The 19500-nt window shown below is 49.0% G+C and overlaps 1 protein-coding gene across 1 annotated transcript in view; it reads left to right on the top strand.

Annotated features, from left to right (window-relative positions):
- The window catches only part of CDC42BPB (CDC42 binding protein kinase beta), a 114292-nt gene extending 95540 nt beyond the window's left edge, over positions 1 to 18752 (top strand). Inside the window, 14 exon segments of the mRNA XM_063091851.1 lie at positions 46 to 182; positions 760 to 899; positions 2117 to 2198; positions 3374 to 3590; positions 3748 to 3810; positions 4895 to 5491; positions 8739 to 8836; positions 8920 to 9004; positions 9142 to 9259; positions 9371 to 9488; positions 9921 to 10026; positions 10162 to 10232; positions 17368 to 17394; positions 17396 to 18752. Of these exon segments, the coding sequence (XP_062947921.1) occupies positions 46 to 182; positions 760 to 899; positions 2117 to 2198; positions 3374 to 3590; positions 3748 to 3810; positions 4895 to 5491; positions 8739 to 8836; positions 8920 to 9004; positions 9142 to 9259; positions 9371 to 9488; positions 9921 to 10026; positions 10162 to 10232; positions 17368 to 17394; positions 17396 to 17653 (2117 nt within the window). The 3' untranslated portion in view covers positions 17654 to 18752.
- Positions 18753 to 19500: the final 748 nt, after the last annotated feature.

The raw sequence follows: 19500 nt of genomic DNA, 5'->3' as shown, positions 1-19500 counted from the left end.
TTGCAGGAAGCAAGCTTTGAGGGCGCTGCTCTTTCTCTTTTCCAGTGTGCGCCTTCGCTTGCCACGTGTCCTGCAAAGACAGTGCTCCGCAGGTGTGCCCAATACCTCCTGAGCAGTCCAAGAGACCTCTGGGTGTGGACGTGCAGAGAGGCATAGGGACAGCCTACAAAGGTTACGTCAAGGTAGGAGGGCGCCTGTCAGCTGACACAGTCTAGTTCCTTTTCTGTTACATCCGCTCTCAGTGTTTTTGAGGCGTAACAACCAATATCCACACCTTAGCTGCTCTTGAAAGCAGGTCCTTTGCTGCAGGAAATGACTGGCCCTGGAAACAAGGCAGTCAGGCTGACACGGCCACTGCTCTGAATGGTCCAGGGGTCCTGAAGATCCCACGCAGAAACACACTCAGAATCCATCTGGGATTCCTTCCCTGCCCCCTGGGCTGAGCATTTGGCCAGTGGGCTTCAGGCCAGGGCCCCAGAGCTGAGTGCTTGCCCGCTGTGCTCGGGCCATCTGAGTGCCTGTCTGGCTGCAGCTCCTGGGACGCAACACCTCTGTCCTGCGCAGAACTCTTCCTAGGCAAGGCCCCTCTGGCCCAGACACAGCTCTAGCCCCCAGCAGAGCAGGGCACCAGGGAGCTGTTCCTGGTGACCGGGACAGTCATGCACAGCTGGAAGGAGACCATGAACGAATCTGAGGGGGCCCAATGCGTTGTGCCCAGCCTCCCTGGCCCAGCGGGATGTGGTCACTGCTTATCTGCAGGTCCCAAAGCCCACCGGGGTGAAGAAGGGATGGCAGCGTGCATATGCAGTGGTCTGCGACTGTAAGCTCTTTCTGTATGATCTTCCTGAAGGAAAATCCACCCAGCCCGGCGTCGTTGCCAGCCAGGTCTTAGATCTCAGGTCTGTATTTTGTGCAACACTGTCCTTGTTCAGCAATTTTTTTATTTGACTTATTTAGCCAAGGTGAGAGTTCATTGCTTGGTAATCTTTAACCCATTTATACCTTTACCTCCCTAATTATTGTACAGTTCCAAAAATGGGTGAAAGCTTAGTTATTACTTAAAGTACATGCAGAACTTCCTGCTCTGCATATTTTTTCATTGAAAAACTTGCCAGACAGGCCTATAACATAAGAAAACTGCATGTCCGGGAACAGGCAGAAACAGCCCAGAGAAGAACTGCACAGGCCACAGGAGGCCTGGCAGGCAGAGCTGCCGTGTACTGCATGCAGTCTGGGGTGCCCATACGCCATCATCCTCACCCCAGTGCCTCACGGGACAGCACCTGCTGCACGTGTCGTCATGATGTAATTGCCACCTGCTCTGGGCTTGGGCCTGGCCTGGAGACTCAGTCTCCAGCATTGGTTCTTGGGGAAGGGGTGCTGCAGCAGGTACTCTCAAGGACGGCTGCGGGAGTGAGGGCATATCAGAATCACTGCAGAGTGTCCTCCACTTCCATGTCCCCAGCCCATGGGCGCCAGCTCATCCCTCGCTGTGCACAGGTGTGCCTTTGCCTGTTGTGAAGAGCCACTGGTGGACAAAAGGTTGGCATGAGCTCGAGTCACAGGCACCGTGTGAAGGCAGAACAGGGCCCACGCTGGACACGGTCCAGTGCCGGCCTCACTGGAGGCAGCACTTCCATACTTAGTGCCTTTTATTTTTCTGCTTTAAAAGTGGTCACGAGTGCCAAGCACAGGCCAGATCAGTGATCCAGAATTTGTGACAGACAATCTGACACGCACTTAAACAGTGTGAGTTAGGGCATGGGTTTTACTCTCAGCCTCCCCCCACCGAAATGCCTGTAGGAGTCCACAGTAGTTTGTGGGTTTTGTCAGTGTGAGCATTTCCTTATGCAGTTAGGGGCAAGGGGCCTACTATCTCTTGTAGAAAATAGACCGGGGAGCTGACCAGTTAGCAAGTTGGTTAGAGCACAGCCTCTTAACACCAAGGTCGTGGGTTTGGGTCCCCATACTAGCCAGCCACCCAAAAACAAAGTCAGAAAATAGACTGGGGGAGGGGTCCTTTTTTGTGAGAATCATAGCATAACAGTGGAGGCAGGCCCAGTGGTCATGTCTCTCCCAGCATTCTGAATGTTCTGAATGTTTTCTTTCTCACCAGAGATGAAGAATTTTCGGTGAGCTCAGTCCTGGCCTCAGATGTCATACATGCTACCCGCCGGGACATTCCGTGTATATTCAGGGTATGAGTTTTCCGATTTTTTTTTAGACCAATCACAAAAAAAAAATCACATGGTTAAAACATAACAATTCTTCTGAGCATTTCATTGTGCCACGTCGGTGTGCTCGCACACATCCAGAACGTTCTGCACCCCGCTGCCTCACTCTGGGCTCCTGTGCACACGCCCCACCCTTCACACCCTCCCTGCACAGCCTGTGCCCCTATCTCCTCACCTGCTGCCTCCCAGGGCACCTGTCTCCCCACACCACCCTCCCTCCCTTTCCACTCTCGTCTGCTTGCTGTGTGTCCCAGTGGCCTGTGGCAGTGTTCTCAACACTGGCAGCAGCTTCACAGTGGAATGTGTGAAACGTGCCACTTCAGCCTCCCTCCCCAGCATGTGCCCACCGCTAACTGGAGCAAAACAGGAAAAAATAAGCAGACTTCACTCATCACCATTTTTTGGCCGAATTAGAGTACCCCCCCACCCCACTGAATTAGTGTTAGATGTTTTGGCATTAGGAAGCTTCTAGAAGATTGTGGATCAGGGAAAGAACCCCCCCCCAACCCCCTCCACTGGGGATTTTTATCAACACGGTAGAATTTAGATTGATCACAAAACTAAATCTGTAATTATTTTTTACTAAATCACATCTCTGTTCAGAAACAACCTATTATGTGCAGTACAGAAAATCGCCAGGTGCTTAAAACAACAGTCATTTATTTTGTAGGAGCTTAAGCAATCCAGGTTTCCTAATATGTGCTTAGGGGGTGCTCACAGGGAAGCATGATTTAGGCAAGAGTTTTTTGGTTTGAGATCCTGTTTTTCCTGGACACGTTCTGAGAATCTCCTTTTTAACTATAAGATTATTGAACAAAGCAATTTTAAAATAGTCAGTACAGTTTTGGCAAGAGCAGAATTAACTAAAATCTGACCAGGGAGAGACTGCCCAGGCTGTGTTTATAACTGCTAAGGGCCACCTGACACGCAGCTGGGGACCCCTGGTGATCTCTGCTGGCCAGTGCAGGTCAAGGTGTCCAGCCCTACTGCTGCCCTGGGATCAGAGTACTCTAGGAAACGTGTGTTCATCGCCTCTGGTGCACAGTGGTTTCCTAGCTCAGGAGGTGTGGGCGTCAGCTGTGGTTTGGTTGTCTTATGGCTTTTCTCTGTTTTTGTCTATTTTTTTTTCTATCATGAAGGTGACGGCCTCTCTCTTAGGTGCACCTTCTAAGACCAGCTCACTACTCATTCTGACAGAAAATGAGAACGAAAAGAGGAAGTGGGTTGGGATTCTAGAAGGACTGCAGGCCATCCTCCATAAGAACCGCCTGAAGAACCAGGTCGTGCATGTTCCGCAGGAGGCCTACGACAGCACGCTGCCCCTCATCAAGGCTGTCCTGACGGCTGCCATCGTGGGTGCGTGTCTGAGAAAGTGGAATTCCAAATGGCACTGAGATGCCCAATCTGAAACCCAGATTGTTCATTTGGATGTGCAGATAGTTTCTCCATTGCTTTAAGAAGCAGATGATCTGTGCCCACAGTACTGATTTCCTCTATGCTGTTCTCCCCACAGATGGAGACAGGATTGCAGTGGGCTTAGAAGAAGGCCTCTATGTGATAGAAGTCACCCGAGACGGTGAGTGAGCGGGGGCTGGCTCCTCCCTGCAGTGTCCCAGGGGCAGCGGCAGGAACGTCTGAGAGTTAAAGCAAATTCACTGGGGATGTAAATTAAGTTACCATGTCAGAGAACTTTAAAAATGAAGGGAAGGGAAGGGCAGACAATGGAGAAGATGAGGCCGGTGGTGGGCAGTGTCTGCTGAGTGTCTGCCGGCGCTTCAGAGCACCCAGTATCTAGACCTGGGCACGGGCAAGCAGTCAGCGTGCCGCACAGCCCAGCGTCAGAAGCCATGACACTGTGCTGAGTTCCCTGCTGCATCCATTGAGCTCTTCAGGGAAAGGACGGGGGGTGGGGGGCAGCGTCAAGGAGGAGGTCAGGGGAAGCCTCCCAGATGAAGGGACAGCTCCTTAATTCCTGGAGGCACTGAGGCTTTACCTAAGGACAACTTGGTCCCTTTGCTTCATGCTTTGACACTTCACGCCTCCCAGCAAAGAGGTGAAAGCGTTGCTGCCCTCCCCTCCCAGCCCGGGCCTGAGAGTGGAAACGGCCAGAGACCAGAACTGGCCCTGTGCATGGGCTCTGAGAGCAGCAGCCCCTTCCTGACATGCCTGGGGGGTGTCTCAGCATGTTGGGTGTCAGGGAGGGGAAGCATGCGCCCGGGAGCCAGGTGTGAGGTGGACCCTTTCCAAGAGTGAGTCTGAGGAGCTGATGTGGCTGGAGATAGCCCTTTGTCCCTCACATGCAGCCCAAGGGCTCTTTAGTTCGGGGGTGAGCAGGAACAAGGTCCAGGTCCACCACAGGGCCATGCTGTACTTGGGAGTGACGTGTAGGTCTCCAGGCTCCCAGCTGGTCCGTGGAGGGTGCATGTGAGACGGAGCAGGCGCAGGGAGAAGGAGAGGGGATGCCTCAGAGCGGGAGCACTGTGCGCGGCCCACGCCCACCGTGTGTCCGTGTTAGCAGCAGGTTCTCCAGAGACCATTCCAGCCACCAGCCTCGTGGGTAAGGGCAGTCTCAGCTGGCCATCTGCAGTGGGAAGGGGGCTGAGGGGCAAATTGCACGGGCAGTGCCTGGCGGCCTCATGCTCTCGTCCTCCTTGCCGCAGTGATCGTCCGTGCTGCCGACTGTAAGAAAGTGTACCAGATTGAGCTTGCTCCCAAAGAGAAAATCATAGTCCTCCTCTGCGGCCGGAACCACCACGTCCATCTCTACCCCTGGTCTTCCTTCGATGGAGCTGAAGGGAACTTTGATATCAAGCTCCCGGAAACAAAAGGCTGCCACCTCATAGCGACTGCGACGCTGAAGAAGAACTCTTCCACCTGCCTGTTTGTAGCCGTGAAACGGCTGATCCTTTGCTATGAGATCCAGAGAACTAAACCTTTCCACAGAAAGTTCAGTGAGATTGTGGCTCCTGGCAGCGTGCAATGGATGGCCGTGTTCAAGGACAAGCTCTGTGTTGGCTACCCTTCTGGGTTCTCTCTGTTGAGCATCCAGGGAGATGGGCAGTCCCTAAACCTGGTAAATCCCAATGACCCCTCGCTTACGTTCCTCTCACAACAGTCTTTTGATGCCCTTTGTGCTGTGGAGCTCAAAAGTGAGGAGTACCTGCTTTGCTTCAGCCACATGGGACTGTACGTGGACCCACAAGGCCGGAGGTCACGCATGCAGGAGCTCATGTGGCCTGCGGCTCCTGTTGCCTGTAGTATGTATATGTTTTTCTGTTGCCATATCCCTGTTGCTGCTTTTCACATCAGCAATCAGCATGTGTTCTATTTTGCTTTGGTTTGTCTTCCAGTTCCCTTAGTTGAGTAGTTATGGCAGGAGAGGTAGAGAATGGGGTCTGGATATGACATCTCAGACCAGTGGTGGGTGGGCTTGCAGGGTGGCCGCCGACCTGCTTCCCCTTACGAGCAAGCTCCCCACTGCCCTGCACCTTTCTCTCCCCGAGTACAGACGGCTTGTTCTTCCCTAGAGGGCTTTTCCGGAGCCCCTCAGCAGGAGAATCCCGGCCATGGTCGTGGTGTCCTAAGGCAGGAGGCCTAGGTCATGGAAGAAGGGACGTGGTGTTCTAGTTCTTTTTTAGAAGACATTCCTAATAATAATACACAAATTTACATGGTAAGAAAAAGCTAAAGGTTAAAAAAAAAAAAAAGGTGGCCAGAAAATACTCAACTCTGATGTCCAGGTTACAGTCCTTTTGGGATGAGCATTTCCTGAGAGTGGCAGGAGCTGTTCGGGAAACAGTTGGGCTACTTAATTTGCTCGTTTAAGTGACTTCTGTGTGAATAGCACACTGGGCGGGAGTCAGAAGCCTCGATTGGCTTGGGAAACATAAAGGCCCGAGAGCTTGGCGAGCTGGGCCTGGGGTCTGGACTCCATGGGTCAGTACCTCCACAGTCTGATCGCTCTTAGAAAATCTTAAACCTGGAAATCCCTCGGTGCGATACATCAGGAGAGCCTGCGTCATCAAATCCACAGGGAATAATGAGACTAGCTGGCAGGTACAGCAGCAGATGGGGGCCGTAGGGTGTGGGAGGGTCATGGTTTTCCTTAATTACCTTAATCTAAAGCCTTCTATCTGCCTCACTGCTGGCCTTGCCGAGCTGGTGGCGTCGCAGCCAGACCCCCAGTCCTGTGAGGCAAGCTGCCGGCCTCAGTTTGCAGGCTCACTGCCTTGCGGCTCGGTTCTGAGGCTGCTGGTGCAGCAGGCATGGGGGTGGTGGTGGCCAGACCTGGGACCTGTGTGGGAAGGGGCCCCAGCCTCTTTCCTGCCACTCTCCATCCTCATGGGCAGCCAGTACAGAGTTCAAAACCATATAGGATTCCTGCTTAACAGGGTGTTTTTTCTAGAACTTTAATTTTTTGCAAAGTTTAATGTCGAGAAGGACTCAGGTCACTGAGCGTGATGCTTTTACAGTCCTGGCCCCGCATGGCCAGCACAGACACCTGATGCTCCTGCTTTCTTTACCTCTGTGGGTCTCCTTTTTTCTCCCCCAGGCACAATACAGATGCTAAATCAATTCTAAAGTTGGCGAAAAATAATCAAACAACTTTTGAGATGGAGAACTGCTTGTTCCAAGCCCTGTGCTGAGCACGTCACGTGTGTGGCTTCACCTACCGCTCCTGTCTCTCGGGGCAGGTATTGTCAGTCCCATCTTAGGAAGAGGAGACCAAGGGCCTCAGAGGTTATATCACTTGCATAAGTCACACATCAGATCTGTCAGACTCAGAGCTCATATTCTTTCCACTGTAATGACTTTTTAGTTTAAATTTTTCTTGAGATAGGACATCTTGGTTTATCATTTTTATCAGCAAATCAGATTTCTTCCTCATTTCTGGCAATTGAAGCCCCACATATTCAGCAAGTAAGAGCTTCCCCCAGAAACCCCCTATGTGAAGAATGGTCCTCTGAAAGTTAATTCAGGGCCTGCTTCTGTACATGGCACTCAAAAATAGGGCCTCAGGGGCTTGTCACAAATGTCACTTCTGAGGGCTGGCCCATGGCTCACTCGGGAGAGTGTGGTTCGGATCCCTGTATAAGGATGGCCGGTTCGCTCACTGGGTGAGCGTGGTGCTGACAACACCAAGTCAAGGGTTAAGATCCCCTAACTGGTCATCTTTAAAAAAAAAAACAACAACATGTCACTTCTGAGACAGTTTGGTGACCAATTCCAGCATCTTTTGTCTTCTTCCCAAACTCTGTTTTATTGTCTTTTTCATTCTCAAAAGAAGAGGGCTGGTTGTGTAGTCTGTTTAGCATCTGTAATAGAAACATAGCTGAAGCTTTTTAAAAATGCGTTTTCAATTAATAAAGCATGACATGGTAAAGATTAACTTTTAACCTTGGAAATGAGAAGAACCAGGAACTAGAGCTAAGCCAGAGCTCTGCTGGATTTTACAGCCTGCCATCTCCAGGCCCTGCATTCTACAAGGATGCCCAGAGGCCGCACCAGCGTGAGGTCAGACGTGTGATGACCATGAGTGCATCTCACGTGGCCTGCCATCTGTGGCAGAGTGACCAAGGGGACATGGATGTTCACTACTCCTTTGATAGTTCAGATGTGTTTAATTGCTGTTCTAAATGTGGGGAAAATCTCCTTAGACTTCAAATGCCAGATGGGTCACCAGTCCTTAGTCTCACCTCTGGTGCTCAGGTCGATTTCCATGACCTAACAGATGCCATTGCTTAGAGCACACGGGAAGAAGACACAGTACAGACTGAGAGCTCACTGCAGGAGAGTGGTTCTCACTTACCATTGTGCTCAGACCAGACTGCAGAAGGGGTGCTGAAGATGTTCCTGCAGGGTCAGTTCCGTACAGAGAAGCCGGGTATCCTTAGCTGGGCGCGCACATGGGCAAGATCATTGTCCCAAGGCTAAGAAGTAGTTTTTGTGTGGAGGTTTTAAATACCTACCCAAAACCTGACTTCTTGGTATCTCTTAACAGAAGGAATTAGTGCTGGCCAGTTAGCTCGGTTGGTTAGAGCATGGTGTTACAGCACCAAGGCCCAGGGTTTGTATCCCTGTACCAGCCATCCGTCAAGTAAGTAAAAGGAGTTAGCCTCAGTATTGTACAGTACTGAATCATCGGCCCCCACCTGAATTTCAGATGTGTTCAGGCTGAATTAATAAGCTTTTGCAATAATCATAGCTTGTAAGAGAGCCTAAATGAAAAAGCAAACTTGATTTTTAACATCTGTACTGTGGTATTTAAAACATTACAGAAGTGATGGCGAAGCATTTAGAAGATTGACTGGGTGTGTTTACACTTTGAAATGAAGCTTAGCTCTAGAGCAAGAACACGAGGAAGTGTTTGATGATGTGAACCAACGTGTGGCAGTGCTGCGCCACCTTTACGCTTGGTCATGGTCCCTGGTGTGGCCTTCAGGACTGGGGCCGCGACCCACGGCACTGCCTGGGGCTCACCGCGCTTTGCTCCATCTGCGCTAGGTTGCAGTGCCTCCCACGTCACAGTGTACAGCGAGTATGGAGTCGATGTCTTTGACGTGCACACCATGGAGTGGGTGCAGACCATCGGCCTGCGGAGGGTAAGGCGACCAGGGCCTTTGGTGCGGGTAGGCCTCCCTGGCCACCGCGGGCACTCGCTTACCCTGCCTGCTTTCCAATACAGATAAGACCACTGAACTCTGAAGGCAGCCTCAACCTCCTCGGCTGCGAGCCTCCACGCTTGATCTACTTCAAGAGCAAGTTCTCGGGTGAGACATCCCAGTGCGTGGGAGTGGAAAGAAGGAGGGGGAGACCTGGGCCTCGTCTGATTGCGGCACCCGCCCAAATTGCCCTGGCTCAGCTGAAGAAGGACACACAGTCACTGTGTGCTCTCTTCTTCCTGCAGGAGCAGTTCTCAACGTGCCTGACACCTGTGACAACAGCAAGAAGCAGATGCTTCGAACCAGAAGCAAAAGACGATTTGTCTTCAAGGTCCCAGAGGAAGAGAGGTTGCAGCAGCGGAGGTAGGAGCTGGAGCCCAAAGGCCCGGCTTGCCTCGCTGTAGGAGGGAGTGGGTTAGCACCAAGAGGATTTTTACATATTCATGAATCCCCCAAATATTTCCTTTTCCCCAGAGAGATGCTTAGGGACCCAGAATTGAGATCCAAAATGATATCCAACCCGACCAACTTCAACCACGTGGCTCACATGGGCCCAGGCGACGGCATGCAGGTGCTCATGGACCTGCCTCTGGTGCGTGCCAGGCGGCGCGGGTGGGCGTGGGCGGGCACTGCTTCCTTTCTCTCTGCTCATGCAGGGACTGTCCGAGGGCAGGGCCCAGTGGGGCCTTGCCTGTATTTATTGGTGGTCTGTCACCATTTCAGTCTGTTAGGGTTTTATGAGGAAATCAGCTGTTAGATGATGAGTTCTAAATAATGTCTTAGTATGTGCAGGTAACATACTTTTTCTTTTTTATTTTAAAGAGCGTGTTTTCTGTAGGATTTGACTTGGCCTAAAATTGCTAGTGCCAGCTCTTAGCTCAGAACTGAACTGAGCTCCTTGTTCAGAGAGCCCTCCTGGCCTGTGATTGTCAAGCAGACTTGGTGGCATGGCTGGGGGTGGAGTCCCCAGGGCTGCTGGCCCCGACGCAGGGTACCTGCGTGCTCACTGCCGCTCTCTCCCCAGAGTGCTGCACCGCCCTCCCAGGAGGAACGGCCTGGCCCTGCCCCCACCAGCCTGTCTCGGCCGCCTCCATCCAGGAGCAAGCCCTACATCTCATGGCCCTCGTCAGGTACTGAGGACGCACAGCTCCTGCAGCCCTGGCGGCCCTTGGCCCCAGGGGTTGGGGACAGGAGTGGTGGGACACAGGTTTTCAGTTCAGCCCTTGACTCTCTTCCCTGAGACAAAAGCTGTCCTTGTTCCATAGGTGGATCAGAACCCGGAGTGACTATGCCTCTGAGAAGTATGTCCGATCCCGACCAGGACTTTGACAAAGAGGTGAGACATGCCTCTGTACCGTGAGGTGGTCACGGCCATTTGCAGACTTCTTCCAAGCGAACTGCTTCCTCTCCCCATAGCAGCACCTCAGGCCCAGCAAGCGGGAAGAGAGGAGGAAGTGCACCGGGCAAGCTGAGGGTGCAGGGGCCTGGGCGGCTGTCACAGCTCCTCTGGATCTCCCACTCCCACCTCTGCGGGCTGCACTGAGGGAGGCAAGGAGATGGGGAAGGGAGGCATGCAGAGTCCCTCGTCAGCCCCAGGAGAGGCCACCAGGCCAGGCTGTGCTCCCTGAAAGCACTGGTCTCCCTGCCCCTGCCGTGGCTTCCCACAAGGCTGGGCCAGCCCCTCCTGACAGTGCAAGAGGGCCACGGGCAGGAGCTGGCATGCTGCTCTCCTGCTGTTCTTTGAGAGTGTGGACTGGGGGCCGGGGTGGTCATGTTCCAACCAGCTCTCCCAGGAGCACCCTTCCTTCCAGACATCCCCGTGCAGTTTTCTGCACTTATGCGTAACGTATAGTGGCTGCTCTTGTCATGGGACCTTCTGCATTGGCCTCGCTCTTCCTCCTCATCTGCTGGTGGCCACTTGGTGTCAGGGTGGGATGGCAACATTCTCATGCACTCTGAGGCTGCACCGCTCCATGCCTCAGTTTCCCCCATGTGAGGTGGGGATGAGGCTACAGATGAGTGAGGTGAGAAACATCTCGTATGGAGGGTGGCTTGGGGGTGGGCTCCTGTGTGTCTCTGCCCTTGGGGCGTTTCTGTCAACAGAGGGTGAGGCCCTGTTGCTGTGCGCAAACCGTAGCACAGCACCAAGATGTTCCTGATTCCCACCAAGCCGGCCACCTCCTCCTGCAGCATCCACCCTTGCGTCACAGTCCACCCCATTTCTCAGTCATTTTGCATTTCTCTTAGTGGTTCATGGGGATTCTATTTCAGAATCGTTTATAATTGTGGTTAGTATCAGTTACAAATACTTTTCCCAGAATCTTTTAATTTTGTCTTTTAATTTGAACTGTGTTTTGACACCAAAAATTTGTAATTTTTATGCAGTCCAGTTTATCTTTTTTTCATTTGAGATAACAAATATCTCCTGTAATTTCACCAAGATTGGCAGGGTGGTCTCTTGTGTTCGTCACGGCATTTCCAAAGTGTGCGTGTGCGTGTGCCCCTCCTCTCTCAGGTATTGGCCGGGCTCCTGGGCTGTGTTCATCCAGGTCCCTGAGGGTGCAGGCCATCAGCTCCTGCGCCTGTCATTTCTGGCAAGGTCTTTAATCTGGCCCAGGAAGTGTTTTTCTCTCCTAGCTTGGTAAGAGTTTTCAATGAGTATAGGGTGATGGATATTGATTAGATGGTTTATTAGCATTCTCCAAAGTGACCTTCGTGGGTTTTTTCTACCACCTGTTAATGTAGTGAGTCATAGTAGTAGGTTTCCATGCATTTTTAGAATAAATCCTCCTTGGTCATGAGGTGCTATTTCTTTAGTACCCTGACAGATTCCGTTTGTGAGTATTTTGCTTACAGTTTTTACATTCTTGTTTATTAATAAAGCTGGCCCGTGCCTTTTGTTTTCTATGCTATCCTTGGCCAGCTTTGTTTTCAATTCCGGGCCAACCTCAAGCTCTGAGTTAGGAAGTTTGCATCTTAGTTGTAACACAGGGATTTTCCTTTTCTTGAAGGTTTCACAGACCTCCCTTTAAAACTGCCTGAAATTGGGCCGGCCCGTGGCTCACTCGGTAGAGTGCGGTGCTGATAACACCAAGGCCTACGGGTTCGGATACTATCTAGGGATGGCCGGTTTGCTCACTGGCTGAGCGTGGTGCTGACAACACCAAGCCAAGGGTTGAGATCCCCTTACCGGTCATCTTTTTAAATAAAAATAAAAAAAATAATAAAACTGCCTGAAATTGGCGACTTTTAGGGGTAGGTCTTCTCCTCCCCACCATTTTTTTTCTCTCTACTATCGAAATTTTTCAGTCCTCCAGAAAAGTTGTAAAAAGTGTGAACAACCTGTACGTGCTTTAGCCCATTCTGCCCTATTTAATTTTTTGTAGGAACCAGTTGGGAGTGAGTTGCGATGTCACAATATCTCTAGTACCTCTGAGTGCAGGCCTCCTGCCACCATGGTGGCCACGCTCAGGAGCGCTCACACTGGTCCTGGACTGTCATCCGTGGCCTGTTTATGTTCACAGCCCCCTGGTGGCCCAGTCACGTCCTCTAGAGCCTTCTTAATCCAGAATCCAATCAAGGATCTTGCGTTGCATTTCGTTATCATGTCTCCTTAGTCTTCTGTGTGCAGTTTATTTTTAATCTTTCATGGCATTAAATTTGTTTTGAAAAGTACAATTCTTTTGCAGAATGTGCCTCAATCAAGGCTCATCTGATTTTTTTAATTGGGTAACAAACAGCGAAAAGTGCCCACCTCTCTCTCCCAGCCTCCCAGTTCTCTCCAGGGGCAAATAAATAAAGTGTGTTTACACACACATGTGCTCACACACGCAGACACTTGGCCTGAATTTGTGTAGTATGCCCTTTACCCAAGAGCAAGGATATCCTTTTATATCCCCATAGTACATTTGTCAAGTTGATAAAATAATCTGCAAATTTCACATTTTTCAGTTGGCCCAGTAATGTCCTTTATGGCACATTTTTTTCTGGTACAGGCCCCAATTCATGGTCACACACACAATGCACGTCACCCATGTCTCCTTAGCGCCTTTATTGTGGAACATGTCTCTACCTGTCTTTGTCTGGCCTGACAGTAACACTTGCAACAAGCACCCCCAGTATTGTATAGAATGCTCCCTAGTTTGAGTTTGATGTTTTCTTGTCATGAGATTCAGATTGCGTGTCCCAGGCTGCAATACCACACGGAGGACCTGGTGTCCTTCTCGGGGTGTTGTGTCCTGAAGCACACAGCGCCTTTGTGCTCTGCGTTGATTTTGTTTGTTATCTCTTAAAGTTACTTAAGTGAAATAACATAAAGTAACCATTTTAAAGTGAACAATTCAGTGTTATTTAGTGCGTTCACAGTGCTGTCCAGCCACCACCTCTATTTCATTGAAAACATCTCCACCACTCCCAAGTAAAGCCCCCTACCCATTAAGCACTTTCTCCCCACTCTGCCCGCCCCTCAGTCCCTGGCAACCACCAATGTTCTGTCTCTATGGATTTGCCTGTTCTGGACATTTCACATCTTTTGTACATAAATGGATATTGGCCTTTTCTGTCTAGCTTCTTTCACTTTGCGTGGTTTTTGAGGCTCACTCACATTGTAGCTTGTACCAGTACCTCGTTCCTTCCTGTGGCTGAGTATTCCTTTGCGTGGATAGACCACAGTTTGTTTTTCCATTCTTCACTGATGAAGATTTGGCCTGTCTTTTGGCTATTGAGAATAATAGTATTGCTATAAATGTGTGTACAGTGCTTGTGTGAGTATGTGTTTTCAGTTTTGGGGGGTATATACCTAGGAACGGAATTGCTGGGTTATGTGGTAATTCTGTGTTTAACTTTTTGAGGAACTGCTGACTTGTTTTCCATAGCGGCTGCACTGTTTTACATTCCCACCAGCTGTGCATGAGGATTCTGGTTTCTCCACATCCTCACCCACACTTATTTTCCTTTTTTTTTTTTCAATAGTCATCCTAGTGGATATGAAAGTGGCACCCAATTGTGGTTTTGGTTTGCTTTTCCCGAGTAACTAATGGTCTTGCACATCTTTTCATATATTTGTTAGCCATTTGTATGCCTTCTTTGGAGAAATACCTACTCAGATCCTTTGCCTGTTCTGTAATTGGGTTGTTTTTTGGTGGTTAAGTTGTAAGAGTTCTTTATACAAGGGGTCTTCAAAGAGTTCATGGTTAGAGCACGGTGCTGGTAACACCAAGGTCAAGGGTGCTGGTCCCTATACCGGCCAGCTGCCAAAAAAAAAAAAAAAATTTGTGTTGAATGTGATTATGAAAAAACTATGCGTGGCTGATATGGATTGAATTGTGTCCCCCGATGTCCATGTATTAGAAGCTTAATCCCCAATGTAACTGTTGAGGGTGGGAAATCCTATTATGGTAATTGATAGATAGGGCCTTAAAGAGGTGCTTAGATTGTGAGGACCGTGCCCAAGTAAATGGATTAATCCACTGATGGTTTAATGGTGGTCATGGGCGTGGTTCTGATGTCTGTAAAAGGAGGAGTGAAGAGTTAGCACTCTCTCTCGGCTTCTACCATCCACCATGTGACACGGTGTCAATGCGTAGAGTCACCACCAACAAAGCTGTTACCAGATGTGTTCCCTGGGCTGTGGACTTCCCGGCCTCTGAAACCGTATGCAATAAATATTGCTTCTTTACAAATTACCTGGTTTTAGATGTTGCTGTTATAAACAACAGAAATTGACCATGCAATGGATTTCAAAAAATTTTTGCACCGAAAAAACTTGTACTAACTTGTTATAACATGTCTGGAGAGGAACTATTTTGAGGCACTAAGGAGGAGAATACATTAGTTTGAAAAGAACCCCCATCAGAGCACATGAATTCTGCTAAAAATTGAAATAAGAACAAGCATCAAATTTATGGTGAAGCTTGGGTGGAAAAATGGGGATATCATTGATGCTTTACAAGAAGTTTATGGGGATAATGCTCCAAAGAGATCAGCAGTTTATAAATTGATTACTTGTTTAAGAAGGGACAAAATGATGTAGAAGATGAAGCCCTCAGCAGCAGACCATCCACATCAATTTGTGAAGAAAAAGTTAGTCTTGTTCATGCCCTCATTAAAGAAGACCTACAATTAACAGCAGAAACAATAGCCAGTACCAGAGAAATCTCGGTTGGTTCAGCTTGAAAAATTACAGTTGAGTAAACTTTTCACTCAGTGGGTGCCAAAACTATTGTGCCCAAATCAGCTGCAGACAAGAACAGAGCTTTCAATGGAAATCTTGAACAAATGAGATCAAGGTCCTGAAGCATTTCTTCAAAGAATTGTAAAAGGAGATGACATATGGCTTTACCAGAACAATCCTGAAGACAAAACACAATCAAAGCCGTGGCTACCAAGAGGTCGAAGTGATCCAGTCAGTGCAAAAATAGACCAATCAAGAACAAAGGTCTTGGCAATAGTTTTTTTGAGATGCTCAAGGTGTTTTGCTTGTTGACTTTCTGGAGAATCAAAGAACAATAGCATCTGCTTATTATGAAGATGTTTTGAGGAAGTTAGCCAAAGCTTTAGCAGAAAAACACCCAGGAAAGCTTTACTAGAGAGTTCTCTATTACAACAGCATTCCTGCTCATTCAAACAAGGGCAGTTTTGTGAGAGTTTCAATGGTACATCATTAGGCATTCACCTTGCAGTGCTGATTTGGCTCCTTCTGACTCTTTTTTGTTTCCTAATCTTAAAAAATTTTTAAAGTTGCAACCATTTTTCTTTAGTTAATAATGTGAAAAAGACTGTATAGACATGGTTAAATTCCCAGGACCCTCAGTTCTTTAGGGATACACTAATTGGCTGGTATCATCACTTACAAAAGTGTCTTGAACATGATACAGCTAAGCTTGAGAAATAAAGTTTATATTTTTAAATTTTATCTTTTCATTCCATTTTTCTATGAACTTTTTGAAGTCTCTTCATATATTCTGACTACTAGACCCTTATCAGATATATGAATTGCAGATATTTTCTCTCATTTGATAGGTACATTCTTCATTCTTGATAACCTCTTTGATGTATAAAAGTTTCTAATTTTGGTGAAGTCCAATTTATTTATTTTTATTTTGTTGCTTATACTGTTGTCATCACATCTAAGAATCCATTGCCAAATCCAAGGTGATAAAGATTTAGTCCTATGTTTTTTTTCTAAGAGTTTTAGTGGTTGTTTTAGCTTTTATATTTGTCATTGATCCTTTTAAGTTAATTTTTGTATATGGTGTGAGGTAGGGCTCCAGCTTCATCCTTTTGTATGTGAATATCCAGCACCATTTGTTGAGTCTGTTCTTTCCCCTTTGGATGGTCTAGGCACCCTTGCTGAAAATTATTTCTGGACTCTCCATTCTGTTTCATTGGTCTATATGTCTGTCCTTACAGCAGTCCCACACTGTCTTGATTATTGTTGCTTTGTAAAACATTTTGAAATACTAAGTTTGAGAAATGTGAGTTCTTCAATCTTTTTCTTTTTTATCATTGACGATTTGGGGCCCCTTGCAATTCCGTATGAATCTGAGGATCAGCTTTTCCAATACTGCCAAAAGGTCATCAGAGTTTTAATAGGGATTGCATTGAATTTGTAGATTGCTCTGGGGAGTATTGCCATCTTAACAATATTAAGCTTTCCAATTTATGAACATAGGATGCCTTTCCATTTATCTAAATCTTTAATTTCTTCAGCAATGCTTTGAATTTTATCCTATATAAATCTGTCACCTACTTGGTTAAATTTATCCCTGTTTTATTATTTTGGATGCTATTGTAAATGGAATTGATTTTTACAGTTTCCTTTTCAGATTGTTCATTACTGGTGTATGAAAATACAATTCATTTTTTTGTGTTAACGTTGTACCCTACAACTTCACTGATTTGTTTAGTTGTTTTTAGGGTTTTTTGTGTGAATTCTTTGGGATTTTCTGTGTATAGAATTGTCATCTGCAAATAGAGATAGCTTTACTTCCTTTCCAACACAAATACCTTTTTATTTCTTTTTCTTGCCTGATTGCTTTGGCTAGACCTTCTGGTGCACTGTTGAACAGCAAGAGTGAGAATGGGCATCCTTGCTTTCTTCCTGATCTTGAAGGGAGGGCTTTGTCTCTCAGCATTGAGTATGAAGTCAGCTGTGGGTTTTCATAAATGCCCTTTATCATGTTGAGGAAGTTCCCTTCTTTTCCCACTGCTTTTCTCGTGAAAGAATATCATGTTTGTGAATTTTACCAAGTCATTTGTGAATGCGATTGGACACTGGTTGGTGCTGTCTCATTGGCAAGCTTGAGGACCACGTGACTAGCTTGTGCAGAGTATGTGTTCTCCTAGCAAGAAGGGGAGAGCAGTGCCACATTTGTCCCCAAGCAAACATCCATGTCTGACTGGGCAGCGTGCTCCCTCCATGAGCCTAGGGTGATCGGCACTCACGCTCTTCCCCTTCTTTGTGTTAACAGCCTGATTCGGATTCCACCAAACACTCAACTCCATCGAACAGCTCCAACCCCAGCGGCCCGCCCAGCCCCAACTCCCCCCATAGGAGCCAGCTCCCCCTCGAAGGCCTGGAGCAGCCGGCCTGCGACGCCTGAAGCCACCAGCTGCCCACCTTGCCACCGCGGGGCCAGGGAGCTGGGGGTGGCCTCCAACGTCAGTGCCAAGACTGAGCTGACCCTGCAGTGTTTCCATGGAAGTGTAGAATCAATTTGTAGATATCAAGATGAAGACAAATCTTTATTATTATAATCAGTTTTATGCTGCGGTGTTCGTGGTGGTAGACCAGATCCGTTCATCTGCACAGCTGTGAGGCAACACTGTTCCATTTGCACATGAAGGACCACCACCCAGCCCCCACCCGCTGAGAAGACCCCTCCCACACCAGCTTCCTCAGAAACCATTAGAGCAGCCTGCGTAGGACATGGACAGCTGGAGACATGGCCTCAGAAACTAGTCTTCCATGTTTCCTGAAACTGTTGCCTAGGACCTTAGGAGAATTGTAAGAATTTGTATACCATTCCCAGTGTCACTAGAATAGTGAAGACAGAGGAAAGTGGAGGTTAGTTTGTGGCCTTTTCATTCATTAGCCATTGCATAGTCAGCTGTAGAAATCTGACCACCGAGTCGTGGACAGAGGCCTGGGACCAGCGTCCCTGTGCATTAGTCCACTCTGGGCCACAGCCATGCGTTTCACCAGTATCTACCACTGTGAAGTCAGCTGGGCTCTTGTTTTCCACTCGCTTCCACGGCTTCTGCCTCCTACCATAAAACCAGCGAGTGCCGTGGTGCAGGCAGGCCTGCTGGGCTGAGAGGAGGCCAGGGCCCCGGGAGCCACGCAGCAGGCACTGGGACAGCCCCCACGCCCTGTCCCACCCCCGCATGGAATCCCCGTGATCAGCAGCCCTTACCGATCATGTAGAATCAGCCAACGCACTCCTGCACACCGGCCCAGCCACCACGTGGTGAGGCCCCACGCGTGTATTTAATCCCACCCTTCTTTGTACCATATGCTGAGTGATCAGGTCTGTGGCTCTGTCTCACTAAAGGCTTGTGACTAACTGTGGCAGCAAACAGGCTGCCGCTTGCGGCCAACCAGTCAACGTGCTTGCGACACTGTTGCACATGCACTTACCTGAGTCGGCACCGAGTGACCTGGCACCACTGCCCGTGCCCCTCCTGTCACACCCAGCACCTGCCCGCCCCACTACCCTCCTGGACCTTCTGCTGGGGTCGACACCTGCTGGGGATTCTGGTTTCTACTTTTTTAATGTAAGTCTGAGTCTTTGTAATTATTGAATCGTGAGAACATTTTTGAACAATTTACCTGTCAATAAAGCAAAAGACAGCAGTTTTAAAGTTCTCGGCGATTTGTCTGGATGTGGTGACATATTGCCCTGTGTGCATCTGGGCTCCCCAGAAGTGCCTCCAGCTGGAAATTCCTCCCCAACAGGCAGTGGAAACCACCTTGCCTGCAGAAGCCATTCTTGGTAATTCACTCAAAGGCCACACAAAAGGGTGCTGTGTCCACATCGCAGGATCTGGCCTCCTGGGGCCACCTGTGTCCTGGTAGGGCTAACTTGGGCCATGGCAGAGGGAGGGGTGACTTGGCCAAGTGCTGCTGCTGGTTTTCCAGGTCCCACCAAGAGGCCTTGGCAGAGCCTAGGAGTTTGGAGTTTAGCCTGAGAGCAGTCCTAGGAGTTTGGACTTTAGCCTGAGAGCAGTGAGCCCTCAAGGGCCTTGGGTGGCACCAGGTGGGAAGAGGGTGGTGTGCCCAGGAGCCCCTGGCAAGCAAGAGCCCAATGGAAGGTGCCCAGGAGCACCACCCGTTTTCAGGCACTCCAGCCTCTCAGTAGCCCTAGGTGACAGGAGGGGAGAGGTAGGAGCTTGAGGGGACACTTGGGCTGGGGTGTGATGACACTGGAGTGGAGGATGCTGGTGGGGAGGTCTGACCCCCATTGGGTCAGTTTCCCCGAGGCAGAGATCAGCCTGTGTGCGTTGGGTTGTATTCGCCACTTATTAAGACCTCCAGTTAGTCCTTGGTAAAAAGGGGACAGAACGAGCTCCCACCAGTGTGGGCAGTGAGACGGTGGGACACA

The sequence above is a fragment of the Cynocephalus volans genome, chromosome 3, assembly GCF_027409185.1.
Source record: "Cynocephalus volans isolate mCynVol1 chromosome 3, mCynVol1.pri, whole genome shotgun sequence".
In the NCBI taxonomy this organism is placed as follows: Eukaryota; Metazoa; Chordata; class Mammalia; order Dermoptera; family Cynocephalidae; genus Cynocephalus; species Cynocephalus volans.
The sequence above is the reverse complement of the archived record's forward strand: the minus strand, read 5'-3'. Positions and strand labels throughout refer to the sequence as shown.